At 47.0% G+C, this 15,765-nt stretch overlaps 1 protein-coding gene across 2 annotated transcripts in view; it reads left to right on the top strand.

Annotated features, from left to right (window-relative positions):
• The first annotated feature begins 2,461 nt into the window (after positions 1-2,461).
• AATK (apoptosis associated tyrosine kinase) overlaps positions 2,462-15,765 on the top strand; it is a 67,819-nt gene continuing 54,515 nt past the window's right edge. Inside the window, exons 1-2 of one of the 2 annotated variants that reach the window (XM_073606852.1) lie at positions 2,462-2,605; positions 13,119-13,260. In XM_073606852.1, coding sequence (XP_073462953.1) covers positions 2,561-2,605; positions 13,119-13,260 — 187 coding nt within the window. In that variant the 5' untranslated portion in view covers positions 2,462-2,560. Of the gene's footprint in view, positions 2,606-5,044; positions 5,277-13,118; positions 13,261-15,765 lie in introns of those variants that run through there. The other variant, XM_073606851.1, reaches the window with a different exon arrangement.

Here is a 15,765-nt window from a genome sequence, read left to right as displayed (position 1 = left end):
CATCACCCCCATCTCCCCCATCATCCCCGTGACCCCCATCATCCTCATCATTCCCATCTCCCTGCATCATCCTCTTGACCCCCATCACCCCATCATCCCCATGACCCCCATCACCCCATCATCCCCATCATCCTTATCATCCCCATCTTCCCACATCATCCTCTTGACCCCCCATCACCCAATCATCCCCATCTTCCCCATCATCCTCATCATTCCTGTCACCCCCATCTTCCCCATCACCCTCATCATTCCCATCTCCCCCATCATCCTCATGACCACCATCACCCCCATCTCCCCCATCATCCCCGTGTGACCCCCATCATCCTCATCATTCCCATCTCCCCGCATCATCCTCTTGACCCCCATCACCCCATCATCCCCATTACCTTTAGCATCCTCATCATCCCCATCTCCCCCATCATCCTTATCATTCCCATCTTCCCACATCATCCTCTTGACCCCCCATCACCCCATCATCCCCATCTTCCCCATCATCCTCATCATTCCTATCACCCCCATCCTCCCCATCACCCTCATCATTCCCATCTCCCCCATCATCCTCATGACCACCATCACCCCCATCTCCCTGAGCCAAGGGACGGGGATGGTGGTGACATCATTGGCCAACAATGGACATTCATGTGACTGCTACCCCCACCCAATACCATGAAACCTAGAAGTGTTAACTGTCTTGTAATTTGTAACATCTTACTATAAGATAATCTGCGGTGATCCTCATCACCCCCATCACCCTCATCACCCCCATGATTCCCATCATCCTCATCACCTCCATCTCTCTCATCACCTCCATCTCTGCCATCATCTTCATGACCCCCATTATCCTTATCACCCCCCATCACCTGCATCTTTCTGTTGACCCCCATCATCCCCATTGCCCCCCATTACCCGCATCATCCTCTTGACCCCCGTCACCCCCATCATCCCCATCTCCCCCATCTTCCCCATCACCCTCATCGCCCTAATGACCACCATCACCCCCATCTCCCCATTCATCCCCATGACCCCCATCATCCTCATCATTCCCATCTCCCCGCATCATCCTCTTGACCCCCGTCACTTTCACCATCCCCATCTCCCCCATCTCCCCCATCACCCTCATCATCCCCATCTCCCCCATCTTCCCCATCTCCCCCATCATCCTCATGACCACCATCACCCCCATCTCCCCCATCATCCCCGTGACCCCCATCATCCTCATCATTCCCATCTCCCTGCATCATCCTCTTGACCCCCATCACCCCATCATCCCCATGACCCCCATCACCCCATCATCCCCATCATCCTTATCATCCCCATCTTCCCACATCATCCTCTTGACCCCCCATCACCCAATCATCCCCATCTTCCCCATCATCCTCATCATTCCTGTCACCCCCATCTTCCCCATCACCCTCATCATTCCCATCTCCCCCATCATCCTCATGACCACCATCACCCCCATCTCCCCCATCATCCCCGTGTGACCCCCATCATCCTCATCATTCCCATCTCCCCGCATCATCCTCTTGACCCCCATCACCCCATCATCCCCATTACCTTTAGCATCCTCATCATCCCCATCTCCCCCATCATCCTTATCATTCCCATCTTCCCACATCATCCTCTTGACCCCCCATCACCCCATCATCCCCATCTTCCCCATCATCCTCATCATTCCTATCACCCCCATCCTCCCCATCACCCTCATCATTCCCATCTCCCCCATCATCCTCATGACCACCATCACCCCCATCTCCCCCATCATCCCAGTGACCCCCATCATCCTCATCATTCCCATCTCCCCGCATCATCCTCTTGACCCCCATCACCCCATCATCCCCATGACCCTTAGCATCCTCATCATCCCCATCTCCCCCATCATCCTCATCATCCCCATCTTCCCACATCATCCTCTTGACCCCCCATCACCCAATCTTCCCCATCATCCTCATCACCCCCATCATTCTGATCTCCCCCATCATTCTTATCTGCTGCCTTTGCAACCTGGGGGGGGTGGGGGGGTGGTGAAAATGCCGACCAACTGCGTGCTTTTACCACCCCCAAACCACAAGTGTAAAGGAGACTCCGGGGTTCACACATTATTTACAGGAAACCTAGCAAGCCATCATCGATCTCCTTTGGGAAATGCTGGTTGCCTGGTTGTCTCTGGAGTCAAGTGTTTTGAGTCACAGGCAAGGAAGAAGCATGCAGGAGGTGAAATACAGCATTGCCTTCTCTTCCCAGTCATTCAAGACTTTGCATCAGCATTTTCCCAAGAAGGGGACCACAGGGGGCAATGTCTGCATGTCTATAATGATGGGACCTTCTGGGGTTCCTGGGGTTTTGGGGGGAGAAAGTGTGCCGGGCGAGTAACAGATGTGCAGATATCTGTCTGTCTATGTCCTGAGAACGATTCCTATTGGTTGAGGGAGGATTCCTCCTCTCCATTCACCTCTCTGCTCTCTTTACAGATGGCCCCCTGCTGAGTGAGCTGTCCTGGCCGTCCTCGCTGGCCGTGGTGGCCGTATCCTTCTCCGGACTCATCACCATCATCTTCCTCATGCTGGCCTGTCTGTGCTGCAAGAAGGGCGACATCGGATTTAAGGTGAGCCTCAAAATTCACCGGAGAAGGGGACCGAAAATTCCACACAGTACAAGAGACAGTCAGAGACTGCAGACATAGTAAGGAGATGGTCAGAGACTGCAGACATGGTACAGGAGATGGTCAGAGACTGCAGACATAGTACAGGAGATGGTCAGAGACTGCAGACATGATACAGGAGATGGTCAGAGACTGCAGACATAGTACAGGAGATGGTCAGAGACTGCAGACATAGTACAGGAGATGGTCAGAGACTGCAGACATGGTACAGGAGATGGTCAGAGATTGCAGACATGATACAGGAGATGGTCAGAGACTGCAGACATAGTACAGGAGATGGTCAGAAACTGCAGACATAGTACAGGAGATGGTCAGAGACTGCAGACATGATACAGGAGATGGTCAGAGACTGCAGACATAGTACAGGAGATGGTCAGAGACTGCAGACATAGTACAGGAGATGGTCAGAGACTGCAGACATAGTACAGGAGATGGTCAGAGACTGCAGACATAGTACAGGAGATGATCAGAGACTGCAGACATAGTACAGGAGAAGGTCAGAGACTGCAGACATAGTACAGGAGACGGTCAGAGACTGCAGACATAGTACAGGAGATGGTCAGAGACTGCAGACATAGTACAGGAGATGATCAGAGACTGCAGACATAGTACAGGAGACGGTCAGAGACTGCAGACATAGTACAGGAGATGGTCAGAGACTGCAGACATAGTACAGGAGACAGTCAGAGACATTTTTCCTCATTGCGTATGTAGGCACCTAGTTATAGGAAATGCAGGCTGCTGTCTACAGGGGGCGGTACAATATCTGTCACATGCAGCTGCTGGGCAAAGTTGGCCTCCTGGGATTGAAGGTCAGAGACGGGATGAAGTTTGTTCTCATTGGTAGAACAGATTATTTATTTTATATTTTTATTTATTTGTGCAGTGTTGTGTTGATCCTGTTTGTGATTTATGTTTTGTTTTTTGGGGATATTTCTTATTGTTGATGAATAAAACTGACCATAAACTATACAATCTGATTGTAAAATTTCCATTAGATCTCCCATCTACTTTCTAGTACAAGTGCCGGTCTGATTGGATGCAAATTGAATAACTTGTTTTTGTTTAGTTTTGGAAAATGGAAAAGCAAATGTACAATCCGATACAACTCGTGTGTCCATACACTGTACATTTTCCTGCCTTCATTATTATTTCATAACTTAATATTCACATGACTTTTTTATAAGTTGAACTTTTTGTTATTTATTTATTTTTTTCATATAAAATGAACATTTCATTTAACCCATCATTCCTCATTTGTGTGTTTTTTTTTTTTTTTTTTTATTTCCAGAGATATATTTTTTCTTATTTCTGTCCAAGGACAGTTCCTCTTCTGTTTCCTCCATAAATATCTCAGTTATAGAAGCTCCACCCCAAAGTGATTTAGGGTATAGGTAGGGAATGGTGGGTGAAGCCATATATGATTCCGATACTTAAATAGCAAGGTCGCCCTACCAAAACATCCGGACTCTCCACCAATCATTGTTTCTTCCAGCACAGGGATGGTGGGAACCCCTCATAATGGGCACAGCGGGCGTACAGACCCAGGAACTCAGCACAGGGATGGTGGGAACCCCTCATAATGGGCACAGCAAGTGTACAGACCCGGGAACTCAGCACAGGGATGTGGGAACCCCTCATAATGGGCACAGCGGGTGTACAGACCTGGGAACTCAGCACAGGGATGGTGAGAACCCCTCATAATGGGCACAGCGGGTTACAGACCCGGGAACTCAGCAAAGGGATGGTGAGAACCCCTCATAATGGACACAGCGGGTGTACAGACCCAGGAACTCAGCACAGGGATGGTGAGAACCCCTCATAATGGGCACAGCGGGTTACAGACCCGGGAACTCAGCACAGGGATGGTGGGAACCCCTCATAATGGGCACAGCAGGTGTACAGAACTGGGAAGAGATACTATAAAGGGGATGGGATGGGAGTCTGGGGACATTATCAGTGGTAATGTATAATATAACGGGGATAGGAGGGTAGTCCGGGGACATTATCGGGGGTAATGTATAATATAATGGGGATAGGAGGGTAGTCCGGGGACATTATCGGGGGTAATGTATAATATAACGGGGATAGGAGGGTAGTCCGGGGACATTATCAGGGGTAAGGGATAATATAAGGGGAGAGGAGGGTAGTCCGGGGAGATCAGCGTGTTCCCTGTGCATGTCCGTGCTCCTGTAGGCAGCATTAACCTCCTGCATCCCAGTAAGCCAACAGTGCCAGTGCATTGAATGGGCAGAGAATGGTGGCATTGTAAGAGCACGTGTTGTTGGGGGGGCGGGGGGGTGTACACAGAGTGGGCAGTAAATGGAATGTCACCACTATGTAAGAAAAAAAAAAAAAAAGTCAAAAAGACCCGCCTCCCCCTTTCCAGCACAGTCCCTGGATTCTGATTCGGAGGGCAGCTGAGCGTTGTTAATGTGCCAGGCAGAGACGGGGAAGCCTGGCAGAGCAGCGCAAGATGAATCGCAGGGACGTGTAATGGCAGCGCCAGTCGCCTCTGGGTCCCGGTCACCCCACTCAGGACATGCTGACCCTTTCCTACTTAATCGCCGGTGCAGCTTTTGGGATTAAAGGCTTTTCGTGGCTACATGGAGAGGTAGGCATGAGATCGATCACTGCGTGCCACAATGCTGTGTGTGCTGCCCAGCCTGCGGCCATTATCCTTCTGGGCACCGTATCTCTGCAAGGTCTGCGCCTTCATCTGTGTCAGCGATAACCCGCCTCCAAAAAAAATGTAACCCTTTTAAGTGAAGGGCGTCTCTAAGGTACCCATTGGCACTACGTACCTGTATGTTGCCTGGGATTTCCCATATGGTTGTACCTTCGTCTCCATGTGTGTGGCGTCCTCCGACAATTGCACCAAGGGTTGAGCATGGGGCCTTAGGAATGTTTTGTTTTTGAAGTGTTGCATGCAATGTTGGCTTTAAATAGTTACTGTCAATCTTTCTTGCCATTGGCTGACCAGAGAAGAGGGTTACGGAAAATAGTTTGAGGCCATTGGAGATACAGCAATGCCATCACATGACTCCATTATGTTTTTATTGCCCCTCTGGCCAGTTCTGCGATGTGTATAATAGTGAGATCCAAATTTTTCATGCGTCATTTTTTTATGGTTAGTTATGCGTGTTGTTGTGTTCGATTTTTTGCAGTGTTGGGCAATTTCGGTGGCATGTGTATGAAATAACCTTTTGAGAGGTCTTCCCTCTTCAGTCGGTGGATCCTTTGACCTGTCTCTAGAGTATTCATCCATCCTTTGTGACCTAATTTTCCCAGAGGGAACAGCCCTTTTTGTGGGTATGCATCTGAAGGGTTACTAGTTCTCTATTGGTTGAAGACCATTCTCGGAGTGCAACTAAGTATCTGATTACATGTTTTTGGGTTTTGGGCTACTTTTTGAGAGGACATTTGGTCATCTGGGTGGCTTCAGGACTTGCATTGGAAACTACTTCTGGAAACCCTCAACACAGTTGACAGTTTGACTTCTGGGGGCCCCAGTGCTGTGCCAATGTATAATTGGCTATCCAAGCACCAAGACCATTCAAGAATACTCTTATATAGCTGAGGGATCATTTAGTATGATAGAATATTGGGCTGGCTGTTAACGTGAAGTTAAAAGCAAAGGTGGTGGTAGGTGCTGTGAGATGATTGTGCCATGTAAGGAATGTCTAGAGCACTGGTTCCCGACCTTAGTCCTTAAGTACCCCCAACAGGTCTTGTTTTTAGGATTTCCTTCACCTTGCACTGTTGCTTTGAATCCATATCAATGGTTTGGTACCTATGACCGCCATTTTTTATCTAAGGGAAATTCCCAAGCTATGGCCTCCCGGGGCTACTTGATTATACCTTGTAGGCATTGCCTTGAGCAATGGTCTAGAACAGTGATGGCGAACCTTGGCACCCCAGATGTTTTGGAGCTACATTTTCCATGATGCTCCACTGCAATGCAAAGTGCAGGAGCATCATGGGAAATTTAGTTCCAAAACATCTGTGGTGCCAAGGTTAGCCATCACTGGTCTAGAACCTCAGTCCTCAAATACCCCCAACAGGTCATGTTTTCAGGATTTCCTTCACCTTGCATGGGTGCTTTTGAAAAAAATGTAATGGTTTGGTACTTGTGAAAGCTGTTTTTATCTAAGGGAAATGTCCAAACCATGGCCTGCTGATTTTTTGTTTTTGTTTTATTGGTTGAACTAGATGGACTTTTGTCTTTTTTCAACCTGACTAACTATGTAATTATATGTACTTGATTGTACCATGTAGGTATTACCTACAGCAGCAATTCCCAACCTAAGGTACCCCCCAGCAGGTCATGTTTTCAGGTTTTGCGTCACCTTGCCAAGGTGCTGTATATCATGGTCAATGGCTTGGTATTCATGAGAGGCATTTTGTCTAAGGGCAATTCCCAAAACTTGGCCAGTTAGTGTTATTTAAGGACTGAGGAAACCCTGCCCTAGGGACCAGCAACAAGGCCATCCAAGTATTGGTGGAGCTCATGTTCACCAGCAGAGACTTGCTGATAGTTTGGGAGATTTTCTTTGTATGATAACGGATCCCACCACCCTTCTGTTTGTAGGGAAGGGAATGGTTGCTTTCCACTGTTCATGTGTCACATTGTAAGGCCATTCCCCCGCCAGCAGAGTTCTGAGGGCCATTTCTCCCATTTGAACCACCATCAGTCCTGCTTGGTGAGAAGTTTGTCTCCTCTCACCATCTATGGGGCTTTTGCAGACCGGGTGTCCGGTGTACAGAAATTGGCTGTTGCTTTGCATTGCACTCGAGTCCCTTCGTGAATAGAGGGGCAGTAAAATCTATTGCTGCTAACCGTGCCAACGCATCTGCTATTGAGACTGAAGAAGTAGTCTGTATGGTTCAGTTACAGGTGGAGTCTGGTGGGCTGATTGTAGCTTCTTACACTTGGGCCTCTTTGCACAGGACGGGGGAGGGTGGGGTGGTCTTTTGCGCTGAGGAAACTCAGACAGGAGAAGGGAATATGCAAACAAGGGGCTGGATTTATAGAGTGTTGGGGTTACAGGGAAGGGTTTCTGCTAGGGATATGGAGAGGTTTGGTTTTGGGGGGTTACATGAAGGGTCAGTGTGAGGGTTACATGCTAGGGTTACAGCAAGGGGGGAAGGGTTAGTATTAGGGTTCCAGGGTGGTTATGATATTAGGGTTACAGGGTGGGTTAGTGTTACGGAATAGGTACTTTTAGGATTACAGGAGGCTTGTTTTAGGGTTACTGGGAGGATTAGTGTTAGGGTTATAGGATGGATTGGTGTTACAGAATAGGTCAGTGTTAGGGTTACAGGGAGGGTTAGGGTTTTACTGGAGGTTTAGTTTTAGGGCTATATGGAAGATTAGTTATAGGGGGTACAAGGTGGTTTAATAGAAGGGTTACAGGAAGGGTCGGTGTGAAGGATAAAGGGAAGCTTAGTTTCGGGGTTATAGGGAGATGGCATGGGTCACTTTTAGGATTACAGAACAGGTCAGTGTTAGGGTTATAGGGAAAGGGAGGGTTAGTGTTGTAGGGAGGGGGAAGGTTAGTCTTAAGGTAATAGGGGAGGGGGGGGTTAGCATTAGGGTTACAGGGTGGTATGATATTAGGCTTCCAGGGAGGGGGTAGGTTTAGTGATAGGGGGTACAAGGTGGTTTAATATGAGAGTTACAGGAAGGGTCCCTGTGAAGGATAAAGGGAAGCTTAGTGTTGAAGGTTATGGGGGGGGGGAGGGGGGTGGCAGGGGTCACTTTTAGGATTACAGAACAGGTCAGTGTTAGGGTTATAGGGGGGGAAGGTTAGTGTTAGGGTAATAGGGAGGTGTTGGGGTTAGTGATAGGGGTACAAGATGGTTTAATATGAGGGTTACAGGAAGGGTCGGTGTGAAGGATAAAGGGAGGTGTTGGGGTTACAAGGGGGGAGCGGCGGTTAAGATTATACATTGTGAAGGTTACAGGAAGGGTCAAATAAATAGAAGCTTAGTGTTGGGGTTACGGAGGGGGGCAGGGATCATTGTTAGGATTACAGAACAGGTCAGTGTTAGGGTTATATGGAGGGGGAGGGTCAGTGTTAGGGTTATAAGAAGGGTGTTAGGGCTATAGGGGGGGAAAGGGTTAATATTAGGGTTAGAGGGTGGTTTAGTATAAGGGTAACATGAAGGGTCAGTGTAAGGATAAAGGGAGGCTTAGTGTTGAGGTTGGGGGGGGTGCTGTTAGGACCTGGGGGACATTGTGAAGGTTACAGGAAGGGTCAGTGTAAGGATAAAGGGAGGCTTAGTGTTGAAGTTATGTGGGGGGTGGGGGTGGGGGGTGCTGTTAGGACCTGGGGGTCATTGCAAAGGTTACAGGAAGGGTCAGTGTGAAGGATAAATAGAAGCTTAGTGTTGGGGTTAAGGAGGGGGGCAGGGATCACTGTTGGGATTACAGAACAGGTCGGGTCAGTGTTAGGGTTACATGGAGGGGGGGTCAGTGTTAGGGTTATATTGAGGAGGAAGGGTCAGTGTTAGGGTTATATGGAGAGGGGAGGGTCAGTGTTGGGGTTATAGGGAGAGTGTTGGGGCTATAGGGAGGGGGAAGGGTTAATATTAGGGTTAGAGGGTGATTTAGTATAGGGGTAACAGGACGGGTCAGTGTAAGGATAAAGGGAGGCTTAGTGTTGAGGTTATGGTTGGGGGGGGTGCTGTTAGGACCTGGGGGTCATTGTGAAGGTTACAGGAAGGGTCAGTGTGAAGGATAAAGGGAGGTGTTGGGGTTACGGGAGGTGGGCTGTTGGGATTATACATTGTGAAGGTTAGAGGAAGGGTCAGTGTTGGGGTTCCAGTGTGAGTTTGGGGGGGATCATCGTACATCTCACTGCTCCCACATCATACGATCTATAATCTTTCTGTCTATGTGAGTTCACCTTGCATTGCTTATCTCCGGTGGCAGAAATGTGCTGATTGGTTACCCTGGGGCGCTGATTTTCTTGCACGCCACATTTTGCCCTATTTATGAAGCATCTCTAGGCTGTGCATGCTGAGATCTGCGTGTCTTCCCGCGTCGGTGCACAGATCATCTTTGGGGGGGGGGGGGGGACCTGATGCTTGTGGAGGATTTTTGGGTGGAAATAGCGGATGATGTCATCGCTCTGTGCGCGGTACCTATCTGTGGTTATATAATCAGGCGGAATGCTGCAGTTCAGACAAGCGGAGGGGTTAAACCCCGGACAATGTTATATAATGGCGTAGCCGCATTGAGCTCTGCGGAGCTTTGCGTGCAGCGAATGGCCAACGGCCGCCGAGGGAATTGGACGCATTTGAAATCTGTTGATATCATTTTATTTTCACCCTTGGCTCCAGCTGAGGCTTGCTGATGAGTTGTTGGCACCCCCCTGGTGATCTGTATTTGGCACCCCCCTGGTGATCTGTGTTTGGCACCCCCCTGGTGATCTGTGTTTGGCACCCCCCTGGTGATCTGTATTTGGCACCCCCCTGGTGATCTGTATTTGGCACTCCCTGGTGATCTGTGTTTGGCACCCCCCTGGTGATCTGTATTTGGCACCCCCCTGGTGATCTGTTTTGGCACCCCCCTGGTGATCTGTATTTGGCACCCCCCTGGTGATCTGTATTTGGCACCCCCCATGGTGATCTGTATTTGGCACCCCCCATGGTGATCTGTATTTGGCACCCCCCATGGTGATCTGTATTTGGCACCCCCCATGGTGATCTGTATTTGGCACCCCCCATGGTGATCTGTATTTGGCACCCCCCATGGTGATCTGTATTTGGCACCCCCATAGTGATCTGTATTTGGCACCCCCAGTCTGCAGCTGAAGGGTGCTTTACGCTGCTAGGCATCTCACTGTCATGCTGATTCCCTTGCTTCAGAGTCGCTAATGCGTAACAAGCCTGGGGTTTCAGCAATGCTGACTTTACTGGCTAAATTATTACAAAGCGATGATGTCACACACAGCCAGGCAACTAGCATTTTTGGAAGCAATGGCTCTACTTCTCCTGCAGACTCTATATAACTTAGATAGGTCAGTGAATAAAGGGAGATGGTCAGCAGCCAATGTATGAATATATGTACAGCCACCTGTAGAGTGGAAGTGCAGCACAGACAGTCCGCGTTGCAGTCTCGTTCAGAAAAATAACTGTTGTCATTGATTTCAGATGGGGATGTGTACGCTCCCGTGGAACGTCTGTTCACATCTAAGATGACATGATTGCCCTGAGATGAAGGGGGGGGGCCCTCTGGGAGGGCACAGAGTACCCGGAGGGGGAGCAGGCCGCAGTTCAGGGGATGCCAGGGGGCATGCGTGTGCCACTCCTGCTCAGTAAACAAGGCAGCAGCTGGCATCTCTCATACTCTGAGCTGGGTAAGCCCTGTGCCAGCTGTAATGCCACAGAAAGTCACGCATGACTAATTTTATCATTGTGACTCCTGAACCGTGTTTTCTGTGCCAGTTCCCTGAGCTCTGGAGGGCTCACCGGGCAAATTTAACCCTTCCACCAAAAATAGTGGGGTCAACCGGGTACAGGGCCCCCCATTTGTGAATGTTGTGGATGGAGGAGCCAGAAGGGAAAAAAGTCATCTGACGCACATAGAAGTTAAACGGTTTTCACTTCTTAGATCTGTTTTATTCAGAAAAATACTACTTTCCAAAAAATCTATGTGGACTGCAGAAAATACATCTATATATCCCCCTCCCCCACCCCTTCTCTCTCTTCATTACTTTCTTTCTTTCTCTTCTCTTACTCTCTCCCTTCTCTCCCCCCCCCCCCCCCCCCTTTGTTGATGTGCCTTCCCTTTTCTTTTCCTTTTCTTTCTTTTCCTTCTTTACTCTTTTCTTTACTCTTTTTTGCTCCTGTTTCTCTCGTTTCTCTCTTTTCTTCTTTCTGTCTTTCTCTTTTTTCCCTCCATTTCTTTCCCATGCTCTTTATATCTCTCTCCCTCCCTCTATTTTCTCTTCCATCCCTTCTCTCTTTCGTTTTCTCGTTCTCTTCATTCTCTTACCTGGCAGTTTTTTTCACTCTCACTTTTTCTCCTAGTTCTTTCTCTCTTTGCTCCTCTTCTTCTCTCTTTGCCCTTCTCTTCTCTCTTCTCTACTCGTCTCTTTTCCCTTCTCTCCTCTCTTTTTTCCCTTCTTCTCCCTTCTGTCTTTTCCTTTCTTTTCTCTTGTCTCTTTTCCCTTCTATCTCTTCTCCTCTTCCTGCTCCTCTTCTCTCTTCTTCTCATCTTCTCTCTTCTCATCTTCTCTCTTCTCACCATCTCTCGTCTCACCATCTCTCGTCTCACCTTCTCTCGTCTCACCTTCTCTCGTCTCACCTTCTCTCCTTCGCTCTTCTCATCTTCGCTCTTCTCATCTTCGCTCTTCTCATCTTCACTCTTCTCATCTTCGCTCTTCTCATCTTCGCTCTTCTCATCTTCGCTCTTCTCATCTTCGCTCTTCTCTTCTTCTCTCTTCTCTTCTTCTCTCTTCTTTTCTCTCTTGTTCCCTCTCTCCTCTCTTCTTCTCTCTTTTCCCTTACTTTTTCCCTTCTATCCCTTCTCTTCTTCTCTCTTCTCCTCTTCTTCTCTTCTCTTCTTTTCTGCTCTTCTTTTCCCTATCACTCTTCTCTTCCCTTTCCCCTTTCCCTTCTCTTCTCTTCTTTTATCTTTTTCCTTCTTCTCTCTTTTCCCTTCTCTTCTTCTCTCTTTTCTTCTCTCTTTTCCCTTCTCTGCTCTCTTTTTCCCCTTCTCTTCTTCTCTCCTCTTTTCTCCTTTTCTTCCTTCATCTCTCTCTCTCTTAGCTCTCTTCTGTCTCTTCTCTTCTTCTCTCTTCTCCTTTCTCCCTTCATTTCTCTCTCCTTTTTTTCCTCTCTCTTTACTCTTTTCTCTCTTCTCTTCTCTTCCTTTCTCTTCTCTTCTCTTCCTCTCTCTTCTCTTCCTCTCTCTTCTCTTTTCTTTTCTGTCTCTGTTCTTCTTTCCTCTCTTCTTCGCTCCTCTCTTCTTCGCTCCTCTCTTCTTCTCTCCTCTCTTCTTCTCTCCTCTCTTCTTCTCTTCTTCTCTTCTCTCCCCCCCCCCTTTTTTTCTCTCTCTCTCTCTCTCCTTCTTTTGTCTGTAGAACTATAAACCAGACACTTTCCTCACACTGTAAGTGGACGTCCCCTTTAAATTCTGTTCCACATAACGCACCCAGGCACAATACGCAGACACATTTTATCCCATCGCTCACGTCATTGGAGTATTCTCAGCTCTCTTTTCCTCCATAGTTCCATTTCATATTGGGACATTGTGGGGTGATGGGTTCACATGTTGCTCCGGGCCCCCAGAGAACCTTCTCTTTCATGAAAGGTCAGGTTGGTTCATATTTCTGCTGACGCCCTTTCCCCAAGTCTGTGGCTGAAGGGGTTAAATGTTTTGGGTGGTGACTATGTGTTCATCCCACTTCATCTGTTATAATGGATGTCCCTTTGCTGACCGCAGGAGCTGGACAATGTGGAAGGAGAAGATTACACCACCGAGTTCTCTGTCCAGAGTTCCCCGGCGCCCCAGAATGGACCCGAGGTTTACGTCCTGCCGCTTACCGAGGTCTCTGTGCCGATGTCCAAGCAGCCCGGGAGATCAGGTAGGTCCGCTTCCTCCGAGAAATACGGGGACCTTGAAACAGAGGAGGCAACCAACCCACTAGATGACTCTAGATTGCCTTCTCAGTAGACATCATTATTGGGGGATTTTGTAGAACAGAACAGGCTTAGAACTGATCAGCAAAGGATTTCTGGGGGGCTCCTGGTGATCCAGAAGATCCCAGATCAGCCCAACTGCTGGTTCTCCAACATTTGGTAATCTCTAGGCTCTGACATGATGAGCTCCGTCTATAATAAAGACATATTGGGGTTGGTTTACTGACCATACACACATAGATTGTCCTTCCAACGTTTGTACAGAAATTCTGAAAAAATTGTCGGAACATTCATTCTTGGCATTGAGTCAATGAATTTTGTCCAAAAGCCCTTAAAATTTTGGCCTGACCTGCTATTTGAAATGAATCTCCGATGTAATAAACAGACATTGTTACAATATGTTAACAAAAACCACAAAAAAAATGTATCCTACTACTTCGAATTTTATCACCACTCCGGTCGAAAATGAACATCATTTTCACCCAGCTAAAGCCGACCATACACTATAAGAATTTTCCATCTTAAGAACATTCGTTTGATTTTCTAAGTTAGGTGAAATTGATGTCCATTTCCAACTGCAGAGACAAGAAAATTCGAAGAATCAGGATGGAAAATTATTTCTCCAACAAATTTCAACAAATTGGGAAAGTCCATTAATTTAAAAAACAAAAACATTAAAAGCAAAGGAAATCCTGAAGACTTTGGCCGTCAAGTCCTCGAATGTACTGAGAATATTCGTCCGAATTTTCAGAACATTTTTCAAAAATCTATTCATGTATTGCCAGCTTAACCATTAAAATAATTGAAAAGACATTCTGAAAAACAAAAACTGTTGAGAAAAAAAAAAAAATCTACTATTTTTGGCAAAGAGAATGTTGGCAAATAAAACGAATTTGTGTTTTAATGTATAAAATCTGTAATCTTTTGTAGGATGAAAAAGAAAAAGATTTTTGTTACCTAGTTAGTCAGGTTGAAAAAAGACACAAGTCCATCCAGTTCAACCAATAGAAGAAAAATATATATATAAATAAATAAACGTGAAAAAAAAACCAACAGAAAAAATAATATATATATATTTAAAAAAAATAAAATAAAATATATATTATATATATAGATAGATCTATATATATATAATATTTCTCTCTCTCTCTCTCTCTCTCTCTATAATATTTATATATATATATATATATATAGATAGATAGATAGATAGATAGATATTTTATTCACACAATCACATACCCACAGTTGATCCCGGGGAAGGCAGAAAACCACAATAAAGAAAAAAACTAAGAAAATTCCTTCCTGATCCCCCAAGAGGCAATCAGTTGGCATGTAATCGGTTGATTGAACTAGACCCAGCTTAGCCGTTATGTACGAAGTTCACTGAACATTCACTTAAAGTGAACACCCCCTACCAGTTGAAGCGGTGTCGGGATGCCAATTAGGTCTGTGTATGCCTCCCACACAGATCTGATTGGATGCCCAACGCTGCTACTAATTGGAAGGTGGTGACTGAGCGTTGTCAGCATGAAACGGGAAGTGCTGTCCCTGGCAGGATCTCCAGGAAAGAAACTTTGTAACATTCACAAAAGATGATTAATAAGGGGACTCCAAAATTTCCAAGCAAAGGGCCAGTTTGGTGTCCTTCAGGATTTGGGGGAGGGGGGGGGCGCAGACTGTGCCCAGTGGGAGTAGAAAATGCCCCGGCATCAGTGCCTCATCATTGGTTTTAATTTGAGGAATAGTGCCCCATTGATGGTATCAGGAAGGGTAAAGGTAATCATTGATGTGCGTTGGTGGAATAATGCTCCAAGGGCCAGATAAGGGCAAACAAAAGGCCACATCTGGCCCTCAGGCTGCGGTTTGGAGACCACTGCTCTACAGAGAGGAACAATACCGAATATACCGAAAAATAAGTTTTAGGTTTGCATGTAAGTGAAGGGCTTGTTGGCGCCAGGACGATTTTGCGCACGGAAGCATGCTGACTTTTGCAGATGCATATAATTCTTAAAGGCAGCCCCAGGTAGCTAGCAAACGTGGATGCATTTGCGCCCACCAAAATGCATTTAGTACCGTCCGTTTTGGTGCAGCAAGATTTAATTATTTTCTTTTGTGTTTGACGCACATAGGACAGCTGAAATGAACTCCCTAAAACACGACGCATGGGAACGTGCAAAAAAAAAAAAAAAATGGCACGTGTGTTCGGACGTACCTCCTGAGCCCTCAATGTTCTTAATGTTCGTGTTTAATTATTCTAGTGGCCTTAGGCTCACCGCACACATTATGGTGGCCACACACACTCCACTTGCCATACCTTCCATCCAAATAAATTTAGACTCAATTTCGATTGGGTCCTATGATTGGCCAGAGTGGAGAATTAGGGATCGTTTTGTATCAATCACTCTGTTCATGAATACGATCATATCCTCCCTGTGTGTGGCGTATCAATC

Source organism: Aquarana catesbeiana, linkage group LG12 (assembly GCF_042186555.1).
Source record: "Aquarana catesbeiana isolate 2022-GZ linkage group LG12, ASM4218655v1, whole genome shotgun sequence".
In the NCBI taxonomy this organism is placed as follows: domain Eukaryota; kingdom Metazoa; phylum Chordata; class Amphibia; order Anura; family Ranidae; genus Aquarana; species Aquarana catesbeiana.
Note: the sequence above shows the minus strand (reverse complement) of the source record. Positions and strands in the feature narration are given on the sequence as shown.